The sequence below is a fragment of the Giraffa tippelskirchi genome, chromosome 3 (genome assembly GCF_054371585.1).
Source record: "Giraffa tippelskirchi isolate mGirTip1 chromosome 3, T2T-mGirTip1v1.2.pri, whole genome shotgun sequence".
Taxonomy (NCBI): Eukaryota; Metazoa; Chordata; class Mammalia; order Artiodactyla; family Giraffidae; genus Giraffa; species Giraffa tippelskirchi.
In genome coordinates, this window is record NC_137277.1 from 2,341,641 (window position 1) to 2,361,158 (window position 19,518).

Genomic DNA, 19,518 nt, shown 5'->3' on the forward strand with positions numbered 1-19,518 from the left:
GCCTGGAAAATCCCATGGACGGAGGAACCTGGTGGGCTGCAGCCCATGGGATCGCCAAGAGTCGGACACGCCTGAGCAACTTCACTTTCACTTTTCACTTTCATGTAGTGGAGAAGGAAATGGCAACCCACTCCAGTGTTCTTGCCTGGAGAATCCCAGGATCGGCGGAGCCTGGTGGGCTGCCGTCTATGGGGTCACACAGAGTTTGACACGACTGAAGCGACTTAGCAGCAGCAGCATAGTTTCTAAAACCGAGTGGTAGCTCTTCTGGAATGGGGACTTTCTGATGAGTGAGGACCCTTTTCACTTCGAGCACTTAGCATTTCTCTCCCTCCTCTCTCCCTCTAAAAAAAAAAAAAAAAAATGAAAAGAGGGACGCCTGAGTCCAGGGAGATGCAGGTACACCAGACCGTTCAGGTCAGCTGGGGGCCGGGGCTCTTTCAACCTGAACTTGAGGGGCTCCCCTGGTTCAGCAGGACCAGGTTCAATCCCTGGTTGGGAACTAAGATCCCACATGCCGTGTGGCACAGCCAACAAACACACAGAAACACACACAAAACAAAAACCCTGAAACTGGAAGGCCATGTACGGAACGCAGCACAGGGACACAGGGTCAGGAGTAGGGAAGCAAGTCCAGCAGCCTCAGCCAGAAACAGCGAGGCTCCTTCCACGCTCGGTCCTTCAGAAGGCAGGACAGACGCACCGCAGTGCGGTCACAGCATCTCTCTCCTTTGTCTTGCTCTTCCTCCTTGTGTCCCCAGGACTGCTGACCCCATCATAAAATCAACCAGCTGGCTCTGTTATCTAGGGATAACGGAGGGAAATATTTGTATGGAATTATTCGCAGCATTTTTAAAACAACTAAAGTCAAAGCGAACCAGTCTATCCTAAAGGAAATCAACCCTGAATATACATTGGAAGGACTGATGCTGAAGCTGAAGCTCCAATACTTTGGCGACCTGATGGGAAGACCAACTCATTGGAAAAGACCCTGATGCTGGGAAAGATTGAAGGCAGGAGGAGGGGACGACAGAGGATGCGATGGTTTAATAGCATCACCAACTCAATGTACATGAATCTGAGCAAGCCCCGGGAGACAGTGGAGGACAGAAGAGCCTGGCGTGCTGCAGTCTGTGGGGTCACAGAGTCAGACACGGCTGAGCCACTAAACAACAACAAGAAGTTTTCTAAGCGTGGAGGCCGCACTGAATTCTGTTTTTCATGAAACTCTTTCTGAAAAGGCAGCCTTTTTTCTTCGTGTGCAGTCGTTTTCATATAAGAAACGTGACCACTGCTGTTCTGTTGGGCGCGGGGAGCCCGGGAGAGGTCGCTGGGACCTGGGCTTGTTCCCGCCGGGGTGGGCGGCTCTCTGAACTGCTGTCCCTCTGGGCCGCTGTGGTCACTGCGTTGTCCTGGGCTCACTCACTCCGAAGGTGGCCGCTTCCGCCGTCGCTCTTCCCACACTTCTTTGTACTTTGCTTCTGTTTGTTAACTCAGCCGCATCCCGACCCTCGGCCCCGGTGGTTTACCTCTTCAGCATCTCCAGGTGACCGGAGGCTCCTTCCTCTGGTTGGTGGACGAGCTGTCTGCACAGCCCGATGTCCTTGGGATGCTTTGCCTCCTCCGGGCTCCTTCTAGCAAGGTGCAGAGAGTTTGCGTTCATTGTTGATGAGGAAGTGCTTTTCTTTCCAGCCTTGCCTCTGGCTTCTTCTGTCCTGGGGGCTCATGGCTTTTCCACCTGGTGAAGTTGCTGAGGAACGGCTCCCCCGACCGGCTGCGGTGTGTGTAGGGGTGGCAGGGCCGGCCGAGCGTGCTCAGCCGTGCCTGATCAGGGCCAAGGTCTAGGCCAGAGGCCGGCACTCCCCACGTCATAAAGGAGCCTGGTTGTCTCCTTCTCTTAGCGTGATGAGGGGCCTGGGTTTAAATCCTGGTTCCCCTCTAATTAGCTGTGTGGTGGTGATGGTTTAGTCTTTAAGTTAGGCCTGACTCTTTCAAACTTGTGGACTGTAGCCTGCAAGACTCCTCTGTCCGTGGGATTCTCCAGGCGAGAATCCTAGAGTGGGTTGCCGTTTCCTTCTCCAGGGAATCTTCTCAAGCCAGGGATCGAACCCAGGTCTCCTGCCCTGCAGGCAGATTCTTTACTGACTTAGCTACAGGGAAGCCCAATTAGCGGTGTACCCTTAGGCAAATAATATCTTTGTTTCTCAATCTGCGAAATGGGGATAACACAGGTACCCTGGGCATAGGGTTGGTGTGAAGATTCTATGTTATCTGAAACATTCTTTATGTGTAAAATATCATATTATACACAGTGTATTATTACAATTATATAATGTATAATATATTTATAACATGTTACATATATTATAATATATTACTAAAATTATATATAATAATATAATCTATAGGGCTTCTCAGGTAGTTCAGATGGTAAAGAATCTGCCTGCCATGCAGGAAACATGGGTTTGATCCCTGGGTTGAGAAGAGCCGTTGGAGAAGGAAATAGCAATCCACTCCAGTGTTCTTGCTTGGAGAATTCCAGGTCCATAGGAGCCTGCTGGGCTACAGTCCATGGGGTCACAAAGAGCCTGACACAACTGAGCCTGCACGCATGCATTTGTGCCAGAAAAATATAAAAAAAGATCCTGGCCTCAGTGTTTACAGTCTAGACTGGACAGTTTTGTAAATATATAGGTGGTGCTAGTGGTGAAGAACCCACTTGCCAATGAAGGAGACATAAGAGACGTGGGTTTGATCCCTGGGTCTGGAAAATCCCCTGGAGAAGGAAATGGCACCCACTCCAGTATTCTTGCCCGGAGAATCCATGGACAGAAGAGCCTCAGGGACTACAGTCCATAGGGTCACAAAGAGGCGGACACGACTGAAGTGACTTAGGACACACGCCCACAGGTACATATCGTGAAATGTAACAGGAACACAGCGACAGGAAAGTATTCTTGGTACTTGTGGACGCAAAAGCAGGAGGATTCTATTTACACAGATTCCTTTCTATTTAAATGGAATGAGTAGAGGTGAATCTTGAAAAATGTTTGTGGAAGAGATTTGATTTGAGCCGAATCCAGAACACTGAGTCGCCTGCGTGAGTCAGTCAGGAAAGGAAGCCTGGTCTAGACAGAGGAAGCACCGTGAGTGAGGGCGTGGGACCTCAGAGCCTCCCGGGGGTCTGGGAGTGGCGAGGCTTTGTCCCAACTGAAGTGAAGTGTGAGTGAGGGACGGTGAGGATTAACGGCAGCGGCCGGTCAGGGGTTTTCAGTGGCTTGCTGGAGCTGGCTCGTGTCCGGTTCACGAGGGCCATTTGTGAAATAGCCGGTCATTTTGTAGGGCTTCCCAGGTGACACAGTGGTAAAGACTCTGCTTTCCACTGCGGGAGACTTGCGGTCGATCCCTGGGTCAGGAAGATCCCCTGGAGAAGGAAATGGCAACCCACTGCAGTGTTCTTGCCTGGAGAATCCCATGGACGGAGGAGCCTGGTGGGCTACAGTCCATGGGGTCGCAAAGGGTCAGACACGACTTAGTGACTAAATAACAACCGTGTTTTGCAAGCTGGTTGTCAAAGTGTGGGTAGTTTGAAATGGGCACCGATGGAAATATTTACACCATGGAAATTGGCAAATATCTGAGCTTTCCTCCCCCAGAGAGCTGCTTTCTCAGTGCTCTGCTGCTGGCGATGCGCTTGGGTGGTGCTTGGATTATTGTCCTTCAGGGCCCCTGAGTGCAGGCGGTGGGAAGGCAGCGCAGGCTGGCAGGGGGCAGCGTGGTCAGGTGCCCAGCTTCAAAAGTGAGCTCCGTGTCTGCGGTCTTGTCCCTTAGGAAACAGACCAGAGAGGGGCGTTTTTCACACAGCGGGTGTTTGGGGAGCATCCTTGGGACGAGAACTGAAGGGGAGTGAAGGACACAAGGCTGGACAGGAGACTCTTCAGCACTTGTGGGCAAAGCGTGAAAGGTGGCCCTTTAGCGCCTGATACTGGAACGCTAGACTGGGGACATGAGCGGTGGTCTGGAAACCGTTCCTGCAAAGGCCAGACGGCCGGTTTTGTGGGCGTCTCTGCTGTTGTGGGGTGGAAGCAGGCAGATCGTAAGTCAGTGAGTGAGTGTGTGATGTTCCAGCAAAACTTTATTTACCCAAACAGGCAGTAGGCCAAATCTGGCGCGTTGGAGGCAGTTTGCTGACCCCTGGACTAGGGTCTTGAGGAGGTGGGTTCACTTTTAAAACAATAAGACTTTGATGGCACTTTAAGGAAGGTGCAGACAGGGAGGTATAGGTAATGTTTATGACCAACGGGGCCAAGTGTGTCCCTTTTCTTTCCTTAATTTAGTCTCCTTCTGACCGTCTCTCTCTCTCTTATTTATATTTTATTTTTAGTTATTTTTGGCCGTGCCATATGACACGCGGGATCTTAGTTCCCTGATCAGAGATCGAACCTGTCCCCCTGCAGTGTAAGCACGGAGTCTTAACTGCAGGACTACTGGTGAAACCCCTCCGACCTTTCTTTTTCAAGCAAGTTTAATTATCCATTTTTCTGCTTTACACAGAGTACTGATTATGTAAAACTCAGCAAAAAAAAAAAAGAGTTCCCTAAATAGAGATTTATAGGCCATAGTCACTAAGCCTACTTCAACACAATAGGAAATTACTAGCAAAAAAAAAAAGTGAACAAATTAAAAAAAATGGAAACATCACTCTTTTAAATAACTTGTTTCTAAGGAGAAATCAAATTGGAAAGAAAAATTATTAATAAATTCATAAACACAGCATAGCACAACCTATAATTTATAATAGCTAAAGTCCCTCATTTTATTTCACTTTTTTTTGTCCTTTCTTTAAATAATTTGCAGTGTGTGTGTGTATTTTTGAGTTGCTTCTTGATTAATAATAATTGATTTCCTGTTCTTTTTGGAAGTGTTAAATAGTGGAAGGAACCTTTTCTATTCCTCTCTATTAGCCCTCTGTTAAATGGAGTTTAGTTATTTTTCTCTTGGGTGTAGCTCTGTAATTACATACTCTTCTATTTGCCGTTGACCTTGGGTCAGTGTTTCTCAACATCAACTGTGTATTGGAATCACCTGGGGGATCTTTTAGACACCAGTGCCCAGGCTGCATTTGGAACAAGTAATCAGAACTCCAGAGGTAGGCCCAGGCATCAGCATGTTTTAAAGCTCCCTGGGGATGTGAACGTACAGCCAAGGTTAAAAACCACTGCCTTGAATTTAAAGGGGAAAAAAAATGTCCCCAACACATTGTCCTAAATGCTGAAATAAAGAGGGAAGTTTAACCTGTGTTCATACCCACTGATGACTGGCAGGGCATAGCCATGAATGCAGAGGTCTTCAGATTTTAAGGGTTGCACCGAGGCAAGCTCAGTTCCCAGCGCCATCGTCGGCGTCCTTTGTTGTGTTTCTGTGGAGGCAAGCAGGGAGAGGTCGGGAAGGTATTGTAACTTGGCCCATGTTTGCATTTTCGCCAGCAGTGCTTTTTCCATCACCCAGTGCAGTGACAGCCTCTGAGCTTCGTGAAAGCTCCCAGGCTCCAGTGATTAAGTCATTATCCCCAGGAGCCAGTCTTGACCAGAGTAAATGATCAGCACAGATGTTCTGACCGTGCCAGAGGGAATAACCTTCTCACGTTGTCATGGGTGCGTACACATTTGATGACATTTCTTACCGAGAGCCTGATGGACCGAGCTCAAGGTGATTTTCTTCTCATGCTAGGGAGGCCCGGGGCAATTGAATTCAAGGAACTTTTATAAAGAGATATCGAGGTTATTTTGAACATACGTGTCTGGGGATAATATTTCATAAGTAGCAACATTTTTAAGGGATGGCGTCAACAGCATTTTGACCACAAAAATCTTTTTATAAATGCAAGATTCTAACCTTGTGATGCGGAGATTGCTGGAGCATTTGTTAATACTATTCAGGGCTGAATTTCAAAGATGTGGATCTTTGTTTCCTGAGCTAGAGCTAGAGGGATCTGAGCTGGGGGGGAGCGTGGGGGACCCCCTACCTGTTCTGAAGGAGGACTCTGCTGAGGGCAGCTTTTCTGCTTCCATTTTACTGGGGATGTGACATCCTTTATTGAGGGACAGTAGAAAGAGGATAGGGTTCTGTCGCCTGCACTAGCTGAATCCCAACAAAAGTGGTTGCAGCAGCAGAGGTTTCTTACACATTCTACAAAGATACCTGGGGTAGCACCCGCAATTCCAGAGTTGGTTAATTCATTTAACCACGCTCCGGCTTGGGCGGAAATCTCTTCAGTTCGTGACTTTCTTGACTTTTTCCTTCTGGTATGGTTGCTCTCTAGCCCTAAATATCATGAAGGGGGCAGCAGAGGATGAGATGGTTAGATAGCATCACTGACCCAATGGACATGAATCTGAGCAAACCCCAGGAGATCGTGAATCACAGAGGAACCTGGCATGCTGCAGTCCGTGGGGTCGCAAAGAGTCGGACACGACTTAGCCACTGAACCACAGCAAACAGCTGACAACTTCAAAGGGCTGGAAAAGAAGGGGGGCATTTCTCCTCTGGGTCTCGTTCTAATCAGGAAGGAAAAGCTAGCTTTTCAGGGGCTCCCAGCCGACTTCTCAGATTTCAAACCTGGAGCTGAATGCTGTTCTTTATTTCCCCCTCAAACCCATATCTGCAGGAGGGGTTAGTTTACTGCGGTCGGTGTAAACTCCAGTTAGCCAGCTTTTTTCTGTCAAGAGTCTGTGACTATCCGGGCTTTGTGGGGCATCTATGGTCCCTGTTTTAGGCTCCTCTTTCTTTTTTTTAACCTTTGCTGTTGTTCAGTCGCTAAGTCGTGTCCTCCTTGTTCCGACCTCATGGACTGCAGCACGCCAGGCTCCCGTGTCCTTCACTGTCTCCCAGAGTTCGCTCAAACTCATGTCCATTCAGTCAGTGATGCTATCTCACCATCTCATCCTCTGTCGCCCCCTTCTCCTCCTGTCCTCAATCTTTCCCAGCATCAGGGTCTTTTCCAATGACTTAGTCCTTCGCATCAGGTGGCCAAAGTATTGGAGCTTCAGCATCAGTCCTTCCAGTGAATATTCAGGGTTGATTTCCTTTAGGATTGACTGGTTTTCTTAACCTTGGGAAAATGTAAATGTCATTAGAGTATCTAGGGGTGTGTGCCAGACATAAACTCATCAATTGCTTTTCATCTCCTGAGGCTAGTGGAGGGGCCACCATCTCTGCCACCCATTTTCAGAACAAAGCTTTGATTTTGTTAGCAAACTGAGTGGGCAGCCAGCTGTTTGCCTCAGAATCTAATTTGTTAACTTGTGATGATTATTGCATGTCATAACTAAATAATACAAAGAATGTAGTTCTGGGGGTATCATAGGCCCTCAACCAAAGTATTTATATCATTATTGTTGTTCATGATTATTGTCCTTGTTAGTAATTCCTGTTTCATTCCTGTAGAATTCTGTCATCTAAACTTATCTGAGCTATGTGCATGGAATTCTGAGTAGATTGTAGTAAAGTATTGTTTGGTGATTTTATTTAGTTGATTCGGTTTTCTGCTGTGGGGCAGTGTGTCCTCTAAACTCCATATCTCATCCATTTATACAAAATTTAATGTTTCGTGATTATCATACAAAGTGAATAAGTCAGAGACAGAGACAAATAGCATATGATGTCACGTATATGTGAAATCTAAAAAAAAAAAAAATGATACATATGCACTTATTTACAAAACAGAAACAGAGTCACAGCCATAAACAACAAACTTACGGTTACCAAAGGGGAAAGATGGTGGGGAAGAATAAATCAGGAGGCTGGGATGAACATACGCACACTCTGTATATAAAATAAATCATCAGCAAAGACCTACTGTACAACACAGGGGAATAACCTATATGGGAAGCGAGTCTGAAAAAGAACAGATACACGTACATGTGTAACTGAATCACTCTAAACTAGCACAGCATCGTTCAACTATTTTTTGTTGTTGGTCAGTCGCTCAGTCGTGTCCGACTCTCTGTGACCCCATGGACTGCAGCGCGCCAGGCCTCCCTGTCCTTCACCATCTCCCAGAGCTTGCTCAAACTCATGTCCATTGAGTCAGTGATGTTATCTAACTGTCTCACCCTCTGTTGTTCCCTTCTCCTCCTGCCTTCAATCTTTCCTAGCATCAGGTCTTTTCCAATGAGTCAGTTCTTCACGTCAGGTGGCTAAAGTATTGAAACTTCAGCATCAGTCCCTCAGAGAATATTCAGGACTGATTTCCTTTAGGATAGACTGGTTTGATCTCCTTGCAGTCCAAGGGACTCTCAAGAACTTTATTCCAATATAAAATAAAAGTTTTAAAAGAAGTATTGTGTTGGCCAAAATGTTCATTCCAGTTTTCCCATAACATCTCATGGAAAAACCTAAAGAAAAATTTTGGCCAACCTGATAATTAGGCAGTGGTCAATTTGATGAAGAAAAATTGGGGTGTGAATTCTCAAGACTTCAGTAGTCTTTTCATTGGAATGGAGTTATTATTCTTACTATGTACGCCCGCTTAGACTAGCTTGCAGGAAACCTTCACATTTCAGTGGGTTAATACAAGAAAAATATTATTCCTTGCTCATGCCCTATGTCCCAAATGAATCGTCAGGAAACCCCGCCCCACCCAGTGACTCAGTGACCCAGCCAGATGGTGGCTCCGTCATCGTGTGGTTGGACCATCTGGAGAAGACGGTCTTGTCACCGGTCTCCCTGACGACGGAGCATCTTGCTGCCTCAGCCTGGAAGTGATGTATTTCACCTCTCGTATTTTAGTGACCAGAACCGATCACATGGGTCAGTCCAGCGGCAAGGGTGATCGTGTGTAGTTGCAGCCTGCTAACTCTTAGTTGCGGCATGGAGGATGTAGTTCCCCAACCAGGGATCAAACCTGGGCCCCCTATCTTGAAGAGCATGGAGTCTTAGCCACTGGACCACCAGGGAAGTCCCTCCTGTTTTAAGTTTGGATGTTTTTTCTTAAGACCCATGCAAGAAATTTCATAATTGAGAAAAAGAGGAAAAAGGAAGAAAGTAGACAGGATAAGGTATCCTGGCACGAGACAGTAACTAGCAACTCTCAGTGACTTAACACAAGTGCTGTTTTACTCATTTTTACATCAGATAAAGTTGAACGAGGCTCCGACTACGCTCTTGCAGAAACACCATGTACGACAAGTGGATTTTGAAGGTGTCTGTGGCAGGAGAGGAAAGAACCAGAGATTCCAGCCTGGGCTTTTCACTAATTCCTAAACCAGAATGGGCACCTGTCATTTCTACTCACATCCCACAGTCCAGAGCAAACCTCAGGGAGGCTCGGAAAAATGGCGAGATGTGCGTGCATTCAGAGGGCATTTGATGTCTCATCTGCACGTTTCAGAAATACAGAAGAATCTGTAAATGTGTGCTTACCATCCAAAGGACCCAAAGCATTTTAATGATGGTAATGATATTCTAACTAAAATTATATTTGGATCTGCATGTTTCACACTTAAGAATTTAGATTTCTAGGAGAGCAGCTAAAGGATAGTGTAACTGAAGATAGTGATGATGATGAATTAGGGAAGATTCTAATGTTTGAAATTCTATGAATGATTTAAAAAATATGTTTGGGGAAGAATAGTAATTAATTACACCGACAAACATTTGTAGCCCCAGGTAAAACATACTTAAAGAGAGAGAACCGTTCATTCTCATATGAGGTGATAAATTCTGCTGTGTTGGGATTCAGCAAGCTGTAGGTTTGGCATTTAGGGATGCACTGCCTCAGTTTCCCATATGGGAAAGCCAGATGCTCAGTGGACGTCCCCTCAAGGACTGCAAGCTGCCATACTCAAGATGAGACGAGTCAAGTGATGCTTACGAGCTTTCCACTGATGAGTAGTTGTCATACAACCTTGTGTGTCTCCTGGCTTTCTGATTCTCAGTTTGTGAGCATGTTCAATCACTCAGTCTTGTCTAACTCTTTGCGACCCCAAGGACTACAGCCCACCAGGTTCCTCTGTCCATGGAAATTTTCAGGCAAGACTACTGGAGTGGGTTGCCATTTCCTTCTCCAGGGGATCTTCCCAACCCAGGGATCGAACCCGGGTATCCTGCATTACAGGCAGATTTTTTACCCACTGAGCCACCTGGGAAGCCTGATACTCCGTTGTTCAGTCACTAAGTTGTATCCGACTCTTTGTGACCCCATGGACTGCAGCATGCCAGCCTTGCCTGTCCTTCACTATCTCCTGGAGTTTGCTCAAACTCATGTTCACTGAGTTAGCAATGCCCTCCAACCAGCTCATCCTCTGCCGTCCCCTTCTCCTCCTGCCCTTAATCTTTCCCAACATCAGGGTCTTTTCCAATGAGTTGTCTCTTTGTATCAGGTAGTCGAAGTATTGGAACTTCAGCTTCAGCATCAGTCCTTCCAATGAATATTCCGGGTTGATTTCCTTTAAGATTGACTGGTTTGATCTCCTTGCTGTCCAAGGAACTCTCAAGAGTCATCTCCAGCACCACAATTCAAAAGCATCAATTCTTCGGTGCTCAGCCTTCTTCCTGGTCCAACTTTCACACCTGTACACAGTTTACTTATCTGTCAAGTGGACCTCATAGAAATATTGTGACAGCTGAATAGACATGAACACAAAGTTCCTAAGAGTCTCTGACCTGATGGTTCCTTTGCTCTTCTTTACCTTATACTTGTTAACATAAGCTGTAAAATCTATAATCTGGATCTTTGTTAGTTACAGGATGACAAACCCTCAGATTTGCCAGGGACTGAGTGGGTTCCCGGGGTGCTGGACTTTCAGTGTTTTTGTTTTTGTTTTTCATTTTGGTTTATAAATTTTTATTAAAATTGGAAGTTGGGGAACTCCCTGGCAGTCCAGTACCTGGAGCTTCCTGCTTCCACTGCAGGGGGCGTGGGTTCGATCCCTGGTTAGGGAACTAAGATCCCGCATGCAGTGCCCCATGTCCAGGGGGCTTTCAGCTTTAAAACCGGGAATGTCCGGGGCAAAGTGGGATGAGTTGATCACTACCCATACTAGAGCATCTTGGAAGCTGACTGTGGCCTTCTCATTGGAAAAGACCCTGATGCTGGGAAAGATTGAGGGCAGGAGGAGAAGGGGCAACAGAGGGTGAGACGGTTGGAGGGCATTGCTGACTCAGTGAACACGAGTTTGAGCAAGCTCTGGGAGTTGGTAATGGACAGGGAAGTCTGGCCTGCTGCAGTCCATGGGGTCGCAAAGAGTTGGATACGACTTAGCAACTGGAGGACAGCCGTGGCTTCCTGTCTGTGTGATTCTCCACTGCCCCGTGGTCCCCAGGGGCCCCTGTGTGAGGCGGTTTCTAAACCTCTTTCGTGCGCCCCTGGCTCAGCCAGCAGCTTGCCCGGTGGCAGCACGTGGTTGCAGTGAAATGGAAAGAACGAGAGCAGTGACTTGCCCGGGACCTCGCGCCTTCCTCCTCCCACAGACTTGACTTTCTTCCCCTTTTTACAGCGGACTCTGCCTGTGTTGGGTCCCTGCACCCGAGGGGTGGGAGACATTGCTCCGGGGCCGCTGAATGGCCTTACTTTGTCCACAGGCGTGTTTTTCCGACTGTTTGTGGTGCCTGACAGGGTCGTTTTTGTTCTGGGGTGAGCTGGTTTGGGAGAGCGGGCTGCTGAGAAAGCCGCGGGGTGCGCTGGCCTCCAGGGCCCTCTCTGGGGAGCTGCTGTCCAGCACCCCCGAGGCGCCCCTCACCCAGCGGAGGTCAGCTGAGGCCTCTGCCTTCTGTTCCAAGTCTGGTTCTGATAGTTATGGGAACCGTCACCAGCTTCACTGGCTCCGGAGCAGCCAGGAACGAGCCCAGGCCAGCGAGATTCCACTTTAATTGTCAATCACACATCACCAAAAAACAAAGAAAAAGAAACCAGCTATGTGCTATGTACCGCTTTTCATAACTTTTCCTCTGTGCTTGGCAGTCAGCTTGCTTTCTTTTGCAGAAAGCACGAAGTCAGTCTCGGTCAGAATTTCTGGGTAGAAATCCGAAAGCAGGCCGTTTGGAAAGGAAGGTGGAGTGAGGGGGGTTTTCTGCTCGCCTTGGGAATGAGTCACACGCCCTTGGGAATGTAACGTGCAAATGTCAGGCTGCGTTGTGCCTCTGGGGCCCTCCCTGCAGCCCCCCGGACATGCGGCAGAGCCCCTCACGGCAGGCTTTGGATCCAGCCGGGGCACAGCGGCTGGAGTGACCGTGCAGGCCACCGCCTCAGTTCGCAGGGGCAGCTCAGCATCTTCTTTACGGGGCACGGACTCTGGTCTGCTGACCTGTGTCGCAAGGACATTCCAGCCGCTGGGAGAAGCTTGGCTGCTCTCTGGATTCCAGAACAGGCAGTCCTACCGTAAAATGACAGAACACAGTGTGCTGGTTGCTGCTACCGGGTTTGCCTGGAGCTGTCTCCTTTCCCCCCGGGGCCAGGACAAAAGTGGTTTCTAGACTGAACTCTAGATCCCCAGCCTAAAGGACCTCAGATCCGAGTCCCAGTTCTAGCCTATGCTAGTCTGAGGGCTTTGGGGAAAGTTCTTAAGCGTGCTGAGCTACAGCTTCATCTTCTTTCATCTATAGGCCAGGGCTGTGTGTGCCCTGCTTGCGTCGCCCTGGATGATCGGGTTCTGGTATTTCTGGGCAAATCTTGTCCTTCGTGGGCTTCCCTGGTGGCTCAGCTGTAAGGAATCTGCCTGCAATGCAGGAGACATGGGTTCGATCCCTGGGTCGGGAAGATCCCCTGGAGAAGGAAATGGCAACCCACTCCAGTACTCTTGCCTGTAGAATCCCATGGACAGAGGAGCCTGGCCGGCTACAGCCCATGGGGTCGAAAAAATTGGACACATTTAGCGACTAAACAACAGCAGATAATGAGTGACCGTATATAACAAACATGCATCGGAAAAGATAAGAATGCTGGAATCTGTGTTTTAATACTTCTCAGAACCAATTCGTGGTGTTGGAGAAGACTCTTGAGAGTCCCTTGGCCTGCAAGGAGATCAAACCAGTCCATCGTGGAGGAAATCAGTCCTGAGTGTTCACTGGAAGGACTGATGCTGAAGCTGAAGCTCCAATACTTTGGCCACCAAGGCTGACTCCTTGGAAAAGACCCTGATGCTGGGAAAGATTGAGGGCAGGAGGAGAAGGGGATGACGGAGGATGAGATGGCTGGAAGGCATCACCAACTCGATGGACATGAGTTTGAGCAAGCTCCAGGAGATGGTGAAGGACAGGAAAGCCTGGCGTGCTATAGACCTTGAGGTTTCAAAGAGTCAGACACAACTTAGCGACTGAACAACAACAACACTTCTTGGGGAGGAATCTTGAGCTGCTGTTGTATCTAATGCTGAAACGCACCTGCTTGGCCTGCTCTGCAGGCATCACGCTGTTTGGTGCTTATGGGCTGATGTTTGTTAGGAAGTGCGTGACCTGTGACTAGGAAGCTTTGAGATGATCAAGGGGGCAGAGGAGGAAGGAAGGGGCTTGTATGGAGCTGTGAAATGCCATTGTGGCGAGCTTCCTTTCATTGTGCTTCGGTTGGTTCTTCTAGAGGCTCGGGACTGAGTTCCCTTGCATGTTCACTGCTGCCGGGTTGAGTATTAAGCAATGGTTTTAGACTCGGGCTTTTTGATGAGACAACACAGAACATCCTGGAAACACTATGCTTCTGTGGGCGTGCTCAGTTGTGTCCCACTCTCTGTGACCCCACGGACTGTAGCCTGCCAGGCTCCTCTGTCCACCAGATTTCCCAGGGAATGGCTACCCACTCGAGTATTCGTGCCTGGGAAATCCCGTGGACAGAGGAGCCTGGCAGGCTACAGTCCATGGGGTCACAGAGAGTGGGACATGACTGAGGACACATGGACCCATCTTTGTTGCCCTTACCTGGCACAGGGCAAAGCCTGTCGAAAGCAGAGCAATGTTTAGATTAATGATCTTGTATGATTTTTAAATTATTGAGGCTTCCCTCAATAACGGTCCAGTGGCTTCTTCCCTCCTTGTGGTCCAGGGGCTAAGACTCCACACTCCCAATGCAAGGGGTCCGGGTGCAATCCCTGGTCAGGGCACTAGATCCCACGTACTGCAATTAAATATTCTGCATGCCACAACTGAGACTCGGTGCAGGCAAACAAACAAGCCAGGGGCCGGAGTATCTGCAAACCTGCCCTCCCGGGGCGTGTTCTCCGGTCAGCCTACACAGAAATGTGTCTCATTCCACCCTCATTTGGATCTCTGTCCAATTCAGAGGTCTTGAGTTTTTCCTAAGTGGATTGACTGTAAGTCCTGTGAAGCTGAGTGACTTAGCCTATCATTTTCAACTTGTGTTTTTTTTTTTACAAGAGCCAAACATATTTCATTGCAACCAAGGCATGCTAGCTACGCCACTGGTCACTTAACAATTATGTATAAATAGTCATCTTTACAACCCGTGTTTGCATATTCCATTTGAATGGGATATTTTGCAACTAAAAAAAGAAAACGTTTACAAAACTATGGTTAGTGTCTGCAGAAAATAGTCACAATAAAATGCTAAGGGATAAAAGTGGTATTAAAATTATATACACAGAGCGGTCTTAATTGTATGAGAAATTTCTGTATCTATGTTAACATATATATATTAAATAGTTAAAGATATGTGCACAAAAATAGCCTGCAAAGTCATGCCCCAAAATACTAACATTAGCTTTGCCTGGGTGGTTGGGATTCATTTGGGTAATTTTAATTTTCTTCTTTGCCCCTTTTTTTATTCTCTAAATTTTTATAATCAATATTTTTACTTTTGAGCTCAGAAATCCTGTGCTGTATGTTTTTAAAAGTAATTTATTATTCTTTAAGCTTCCCTGGTAAGATATCTTTTAAAATTTATTTTTATTTTTTATTTTGGCCAGTGATGAAGAAGCTAGAAACCCAGAGTCCTAGATTTGAGACGTTGTTTTAGCCCGAGGACTCGGAGAAGAGGGGTCAATGTACATAAATGACTGTTGACCCTGGAGAGGATTTGGAGATGACTTAACATATAGGAATATGATCAGAGCTCAGGAGGTTTTCAGTCGGTGCCCGCCCCATCAGGTCTGCAGGATCCCCTGGTCTCTGCACACGTTCTAGTGGTTTCTTAGGAGGTTCTCTATCTACCCCGGCATGTGTTGATTGCAGCAAGACCCACTGCAGCTTGATTCCCAAGACCAAAATAGTCCAGTGAGTCACTCGGGTATATTCTGGATCAAAGATTTAAAAACCAAAGCATGCAAATGGTCTTCATGCCTCAGTCAGAGTGAACGTCAGTTAGCTTCGATGGAAAGGCTATCGGCATGGCTATCGCTCAAAGACAGCCAGAGTCGTGTTGGAGTGAAGACAGATGGCCCCTTGTGAGCAGACATTCCAGGTTACGGTGTGTTAGGGTATGCTCTGTGATTTTACTTGCTGATTTGCATTCTCTGTGATGTTTAATGGGGCTCCCCCGGTGGCTCAGAAGGTAAGGAATCTGCCTGCAATGCCGGAGACCCAGGTTCGATCCCTAGGGCGGGAAGATGCCCTGGAGAAGGGAATGGCGATGTTTATGTTTGACACAATGTAAGCTACATGCCAAGTGCTGGATGAAGGACACAGACCAAAGCAGAGGAGAGTAGTATCATCAAGCACGGACGAGCAGGAGGCCTTGCCTCTCACTGGCGGGGCCTGCCCGTCCTCACGCCTCTTGTCTTGGTTTCATCCTCAACAGTATCCTCTTTCATTCTCCAAAGTGTCCCATTCGGGATGGTCATTTTATAGGGTCCCCCTGCGGCCGAGGTGGCTACAGGGTGAATCTGGATTCTATGATTTCATCTCTGTCTGCACAGCAGTTGTCTGCCTGGCAAAAATGTCACAGCCACACCCAAGGGCACAGGCTTCGTAATGCCCCGCCCCTCCCTCCCCTGCAGCGGCTGCTGCCGATGCCTTTGTATTTAAGCCTTTTCAGATAGAGACATAGAACAGCTGAGGGGCGCTGGAAGGTGAAAGCTCCAGACAGCTCCATCCCTTTCCGTCCCCACAGCTGACCCAAGTGATGGTCATGCGTCTAGGACTCTGAACAGCACATTTGGGGCCAGTGGGAGAAAACCCTGAAAACACAGTGAAACGGACAAGCTGCCTTGACTTTTTTTTATGCTGACTTGGAGGATATCATAAATTTGTTTTAAAATTTACTTTTAATTGAAGGATAATTGCTTTACAATATTGTGTTGGTTTCTGCCCAATATCAAGCCTTGACTTTGGTTCTTTGACTTTTAAGCCACAGATTGTCTTCTTCGTGAGAATTTGCAGTCCAGTTTGCTTCATCCCTTTGTAGACGCCCCCTCGGTCCCCTTTTCCTTTAGAAGAATGAGGGTTGAACAGGCCACACGGCAGATTTGCTCAGGATTTAATGCTCCAGGGCCTCCCCAGTGGCTCAGTGGTGAAGAATCTACCTGCCAAGCAGGAGATGCAGGTTCGATCCCTGGGTGGGGAATATCCCCTGGGGGAGGAAATGGCAACCCACTCCAGCATTCTTGCCTGGGAAATCCCATGGATGGAGGAGCCTGGCGGGCTACAGTATATGGGGTCGCAAAGAGTCGGACATGACTTAGCAACTAAACAACAACAATTACCTGAGAAGCCAGAAAAATCAGTCTCTAGGGACAAATTCAAGGAGGACTCACATTGAGACAAGTGTAGTTTGACAAAGGCCACACAATTTTCTGGTTCCTGCCCTAGGAGCCGATAAATGAGATCGGGAAAACATTTGCATCTTCTGAATTAGGGCATACGTTTCTGGAAACCTTGTGCTCTGTAAATTTAAGATGAAGAATTGTGCGCCTTTAAAATGAAAACGGTTGTAAAATTTTCTCGGGTCCATGAGCCCAGTGAGAGATGATGATCACTGTGGATCCTCTCCCTGGAAAATTATGCATGTGATGCACAAAGAACCATCTCGCTCGTTTCAGAGGGTTCGGCCCATTTCACTGTGCGGATCGCAGGTTAATGCAGCAGATACAATCAGTTGCTGCTCTGATAGCCACGCTTTGTCATCGCCCTTCCTTCTTCCTGTAAGAAGCCCCGTTCTCCTCGGGTATGTCACCTCCTGTGTGTAACTTGAGGGCTTAAGGGGTGGCCCCAACCCCAGCTCCGGGTGGAGGTGATGGGGAGGATGGTTGCTCTGAGCCAATCACGATGGTCCTGTGTCTTTTGCCAGAGATTGGTTCTGGCACACTTATGTGATGTTTTGTTGGCAAATGAGACAGAAGTGTCATTCTGCTGGGGAGCTTTGGGCAAAATTTCACCACTCTTAAACGGAGAAGCATTCGGTAGTGTGCAGAAAGCTGTCTTGATGCTTTTTTAGAGGTATTACAGAAAGGAGCAAATGCAGGGGCGCGTACATGTCCGTCTAGTCAAAGCTGTGGTCTTTCCAGTGGTCAGGTATGGATGTGAGAGTTGAACCATAAAGAAAGCTGAGCACCGAAGAATTGATGCTTTTGAACTGTGGTGTTGGAGAAGACTCTTGAGAGTCCCTTGGACTGCAAGGAGATCCAACCAGTCCATCCTAAAGGAAATCAGTCCTGAATATTCATTGGAAGGACTGATGTTGAAGCTGAAACTCCAATAGTTTGGCCACCTGATGCGAAGAGCTGACTCATTGGAAAAGACCCTGGTTCTGGGAAAGATTGAAGGTGAGAGGAGAAGGGGATGACAGAGCATGAGATGGTTGGATGGCATCACCGATTCAATGGACATGAGTCTGAGCAAGCTCCAGGAGTTGGTGATGGACAGCGAGGCCTTGTGTGCTGCAGTCCATGGGGTTGCAAAGAGTCGGACACGACTGAGCAACTGAACTGAACTGATGCATGTTTATATTTGTGTGTATGTGCTCAGTCATGTCCGACCGACTCTTTGCAATCCCATGGACTGTAGCTCACCAGGCTCTTCTGTCCATGGGATTTCCCAGGCAAGAATACTGGAGTGGGTTGCCATTTCGTCCTCCAGGGGAACTTCCTGACCCAGAGATTGAGCCCACATCTCCTTCGTATCTGTATATCTGCGTATCTGCACACACAAATTCCCATGTGTCCTGCCTCTGATGGGTTGACTGATGAAAGGGCCAAGAAGAAATGACACTAAGTCACGATGACCGTGCTGACATTGACCCTACCACCCGGCACTGAAAGGAAAGAAGTCTGCGTGTAGGAACCCCAGGGATGGAGCGTGGATAGAGGTGTCGCTGGAGGAGCAGGTGGTTTTTCTCCTGCTGGGGCCACACCTGAGCCTTTATCAGGTCATATGCGAGTGCTCAGTTGTGTCTGACTCTTTGGACAGCGACCCCCAGGCTCCTCTGTCCATGGGATTTCCAGCCTGGAGTGGGTGGCCATTTCTTTCTCCAGAGGATCTTCCCGACCCAGAGATCTAACCCACGCCTCTCGCGTCTTCTGCCTTGGCAGTCGAATTCTTTACCACTGAGCCACCTGGGAAGCCTTTATCAGGCCACCCCACCGTTCAGCCTAGTGGCTGCTTTGGAACAATGAGGCCCGTGGTCAAACCAGTGGATCCTTTGGTCACACACTTGTTGCGCGTGCTTGGACACAGATCTGTCCTTGGTCTGCCGCCCTGCGGTATGGGGTACCCCACCGGTGGGCTCGGCGTTCTCACATCCTTGGACGCACTGGTGCGCTTGCAGAGGCCTTCAGGGCGGAGGAGGCACAGCCGTATTCACATTAAGCGAGCATGAAGTCCCGGAAGCATGTCTCTCTCTCCTTCGCTTGAGGGTGCCAGTGGGCTGTTAATAATTAACCTCCCACAGGGTGCCGGCTGAGACCCTTGAAGGTACTGTAGGACCGACTCCGTCTCTGCTGTTGGTCAGTGGGGCATCCACAGTGGCAATGGCTGGGTCATTGGTCAGAGGGAGCCTGTATTCCGGACACAGGCATAGCCTCCCTGCCTGCCACCTGAGCTGCCCATTCCTGGGTCCTTGTTTGCCAGGTCGGGGGACGGAGAGAGGAGGCTGGCTGACGTCCACAGGTGATTCATGCATTCTTCCGAGAACACCTCAGGCACCCAGATCTGCTGACTCACGTGGCCCAAGGGGCAGGCCGACTGCCCCACGACCTCCACTGCCGCTGGACTCGCTTGGGCTTCGGCCCACATTTCTGCTACGTGCTGACTCTGAGCTCAGAGCTTGAAATAGAGGCTTGTGCGGGAGAGCCCTGTTTATCAGCGTGATCTCAGTCGGTAGGAGGGTCCAGGGGATGAGGCAGGCCGGAGGGGCAGCCCGCGCTGCGGTTACCGATGGAGACAGCTGGTGTTTAAACCGTCTCCGAAGAGCCCCGCCGGCGGATCTGAGAGCCGTGCGCCCCGGGCACCGAGGGGTCTCATCGCGCCTGTCCCTCCCAGGTCGCCGGTCACAGGTGACCCCACGTGCTTCAGTCCCCGGGTTCCTCCGCTGTCAGAGAACTCATTGCAGGAACCCCGAGATAGCAGGGGCCGCTCGGG

At 48.6% G+C, this 19,518-nt stretch overlaps 1 protein-coding gene across 6 annotated transcripts in view; it reads left to right on the top strand.

Annotated features, from left to right (window-relative positions):
- MAP2K6 (mitogen-activated protein kinase kinase 6) overlaps positions 1–19,518 on the top strand; it is a 103,557-nt gene that overhangs the window by 29,974 nt on the left and 54,065 nt on the right. Inside the window, exon 1 of one of the 6 annotated variants that reach the window (XM_081580867.1) lies at positions 5,507–5,654. The exons of 4 other annotated variants lie outside the window; for them this stretch is intronic. In XM_081580867.1, coding sequence (XP_081436993.1) covers positions 5,651–5,654 — 4 coding nt within the window. In that variant the 5' untranslated portion in view covers positions 5,507–5,650. Of the gene's footprint in view, positions 1–5,506; positions 5,710–19,518 lie in introns of those variants that run through there. One more of the 6 variants, XM_081580864.1, reaches the window with a different exon arrangement.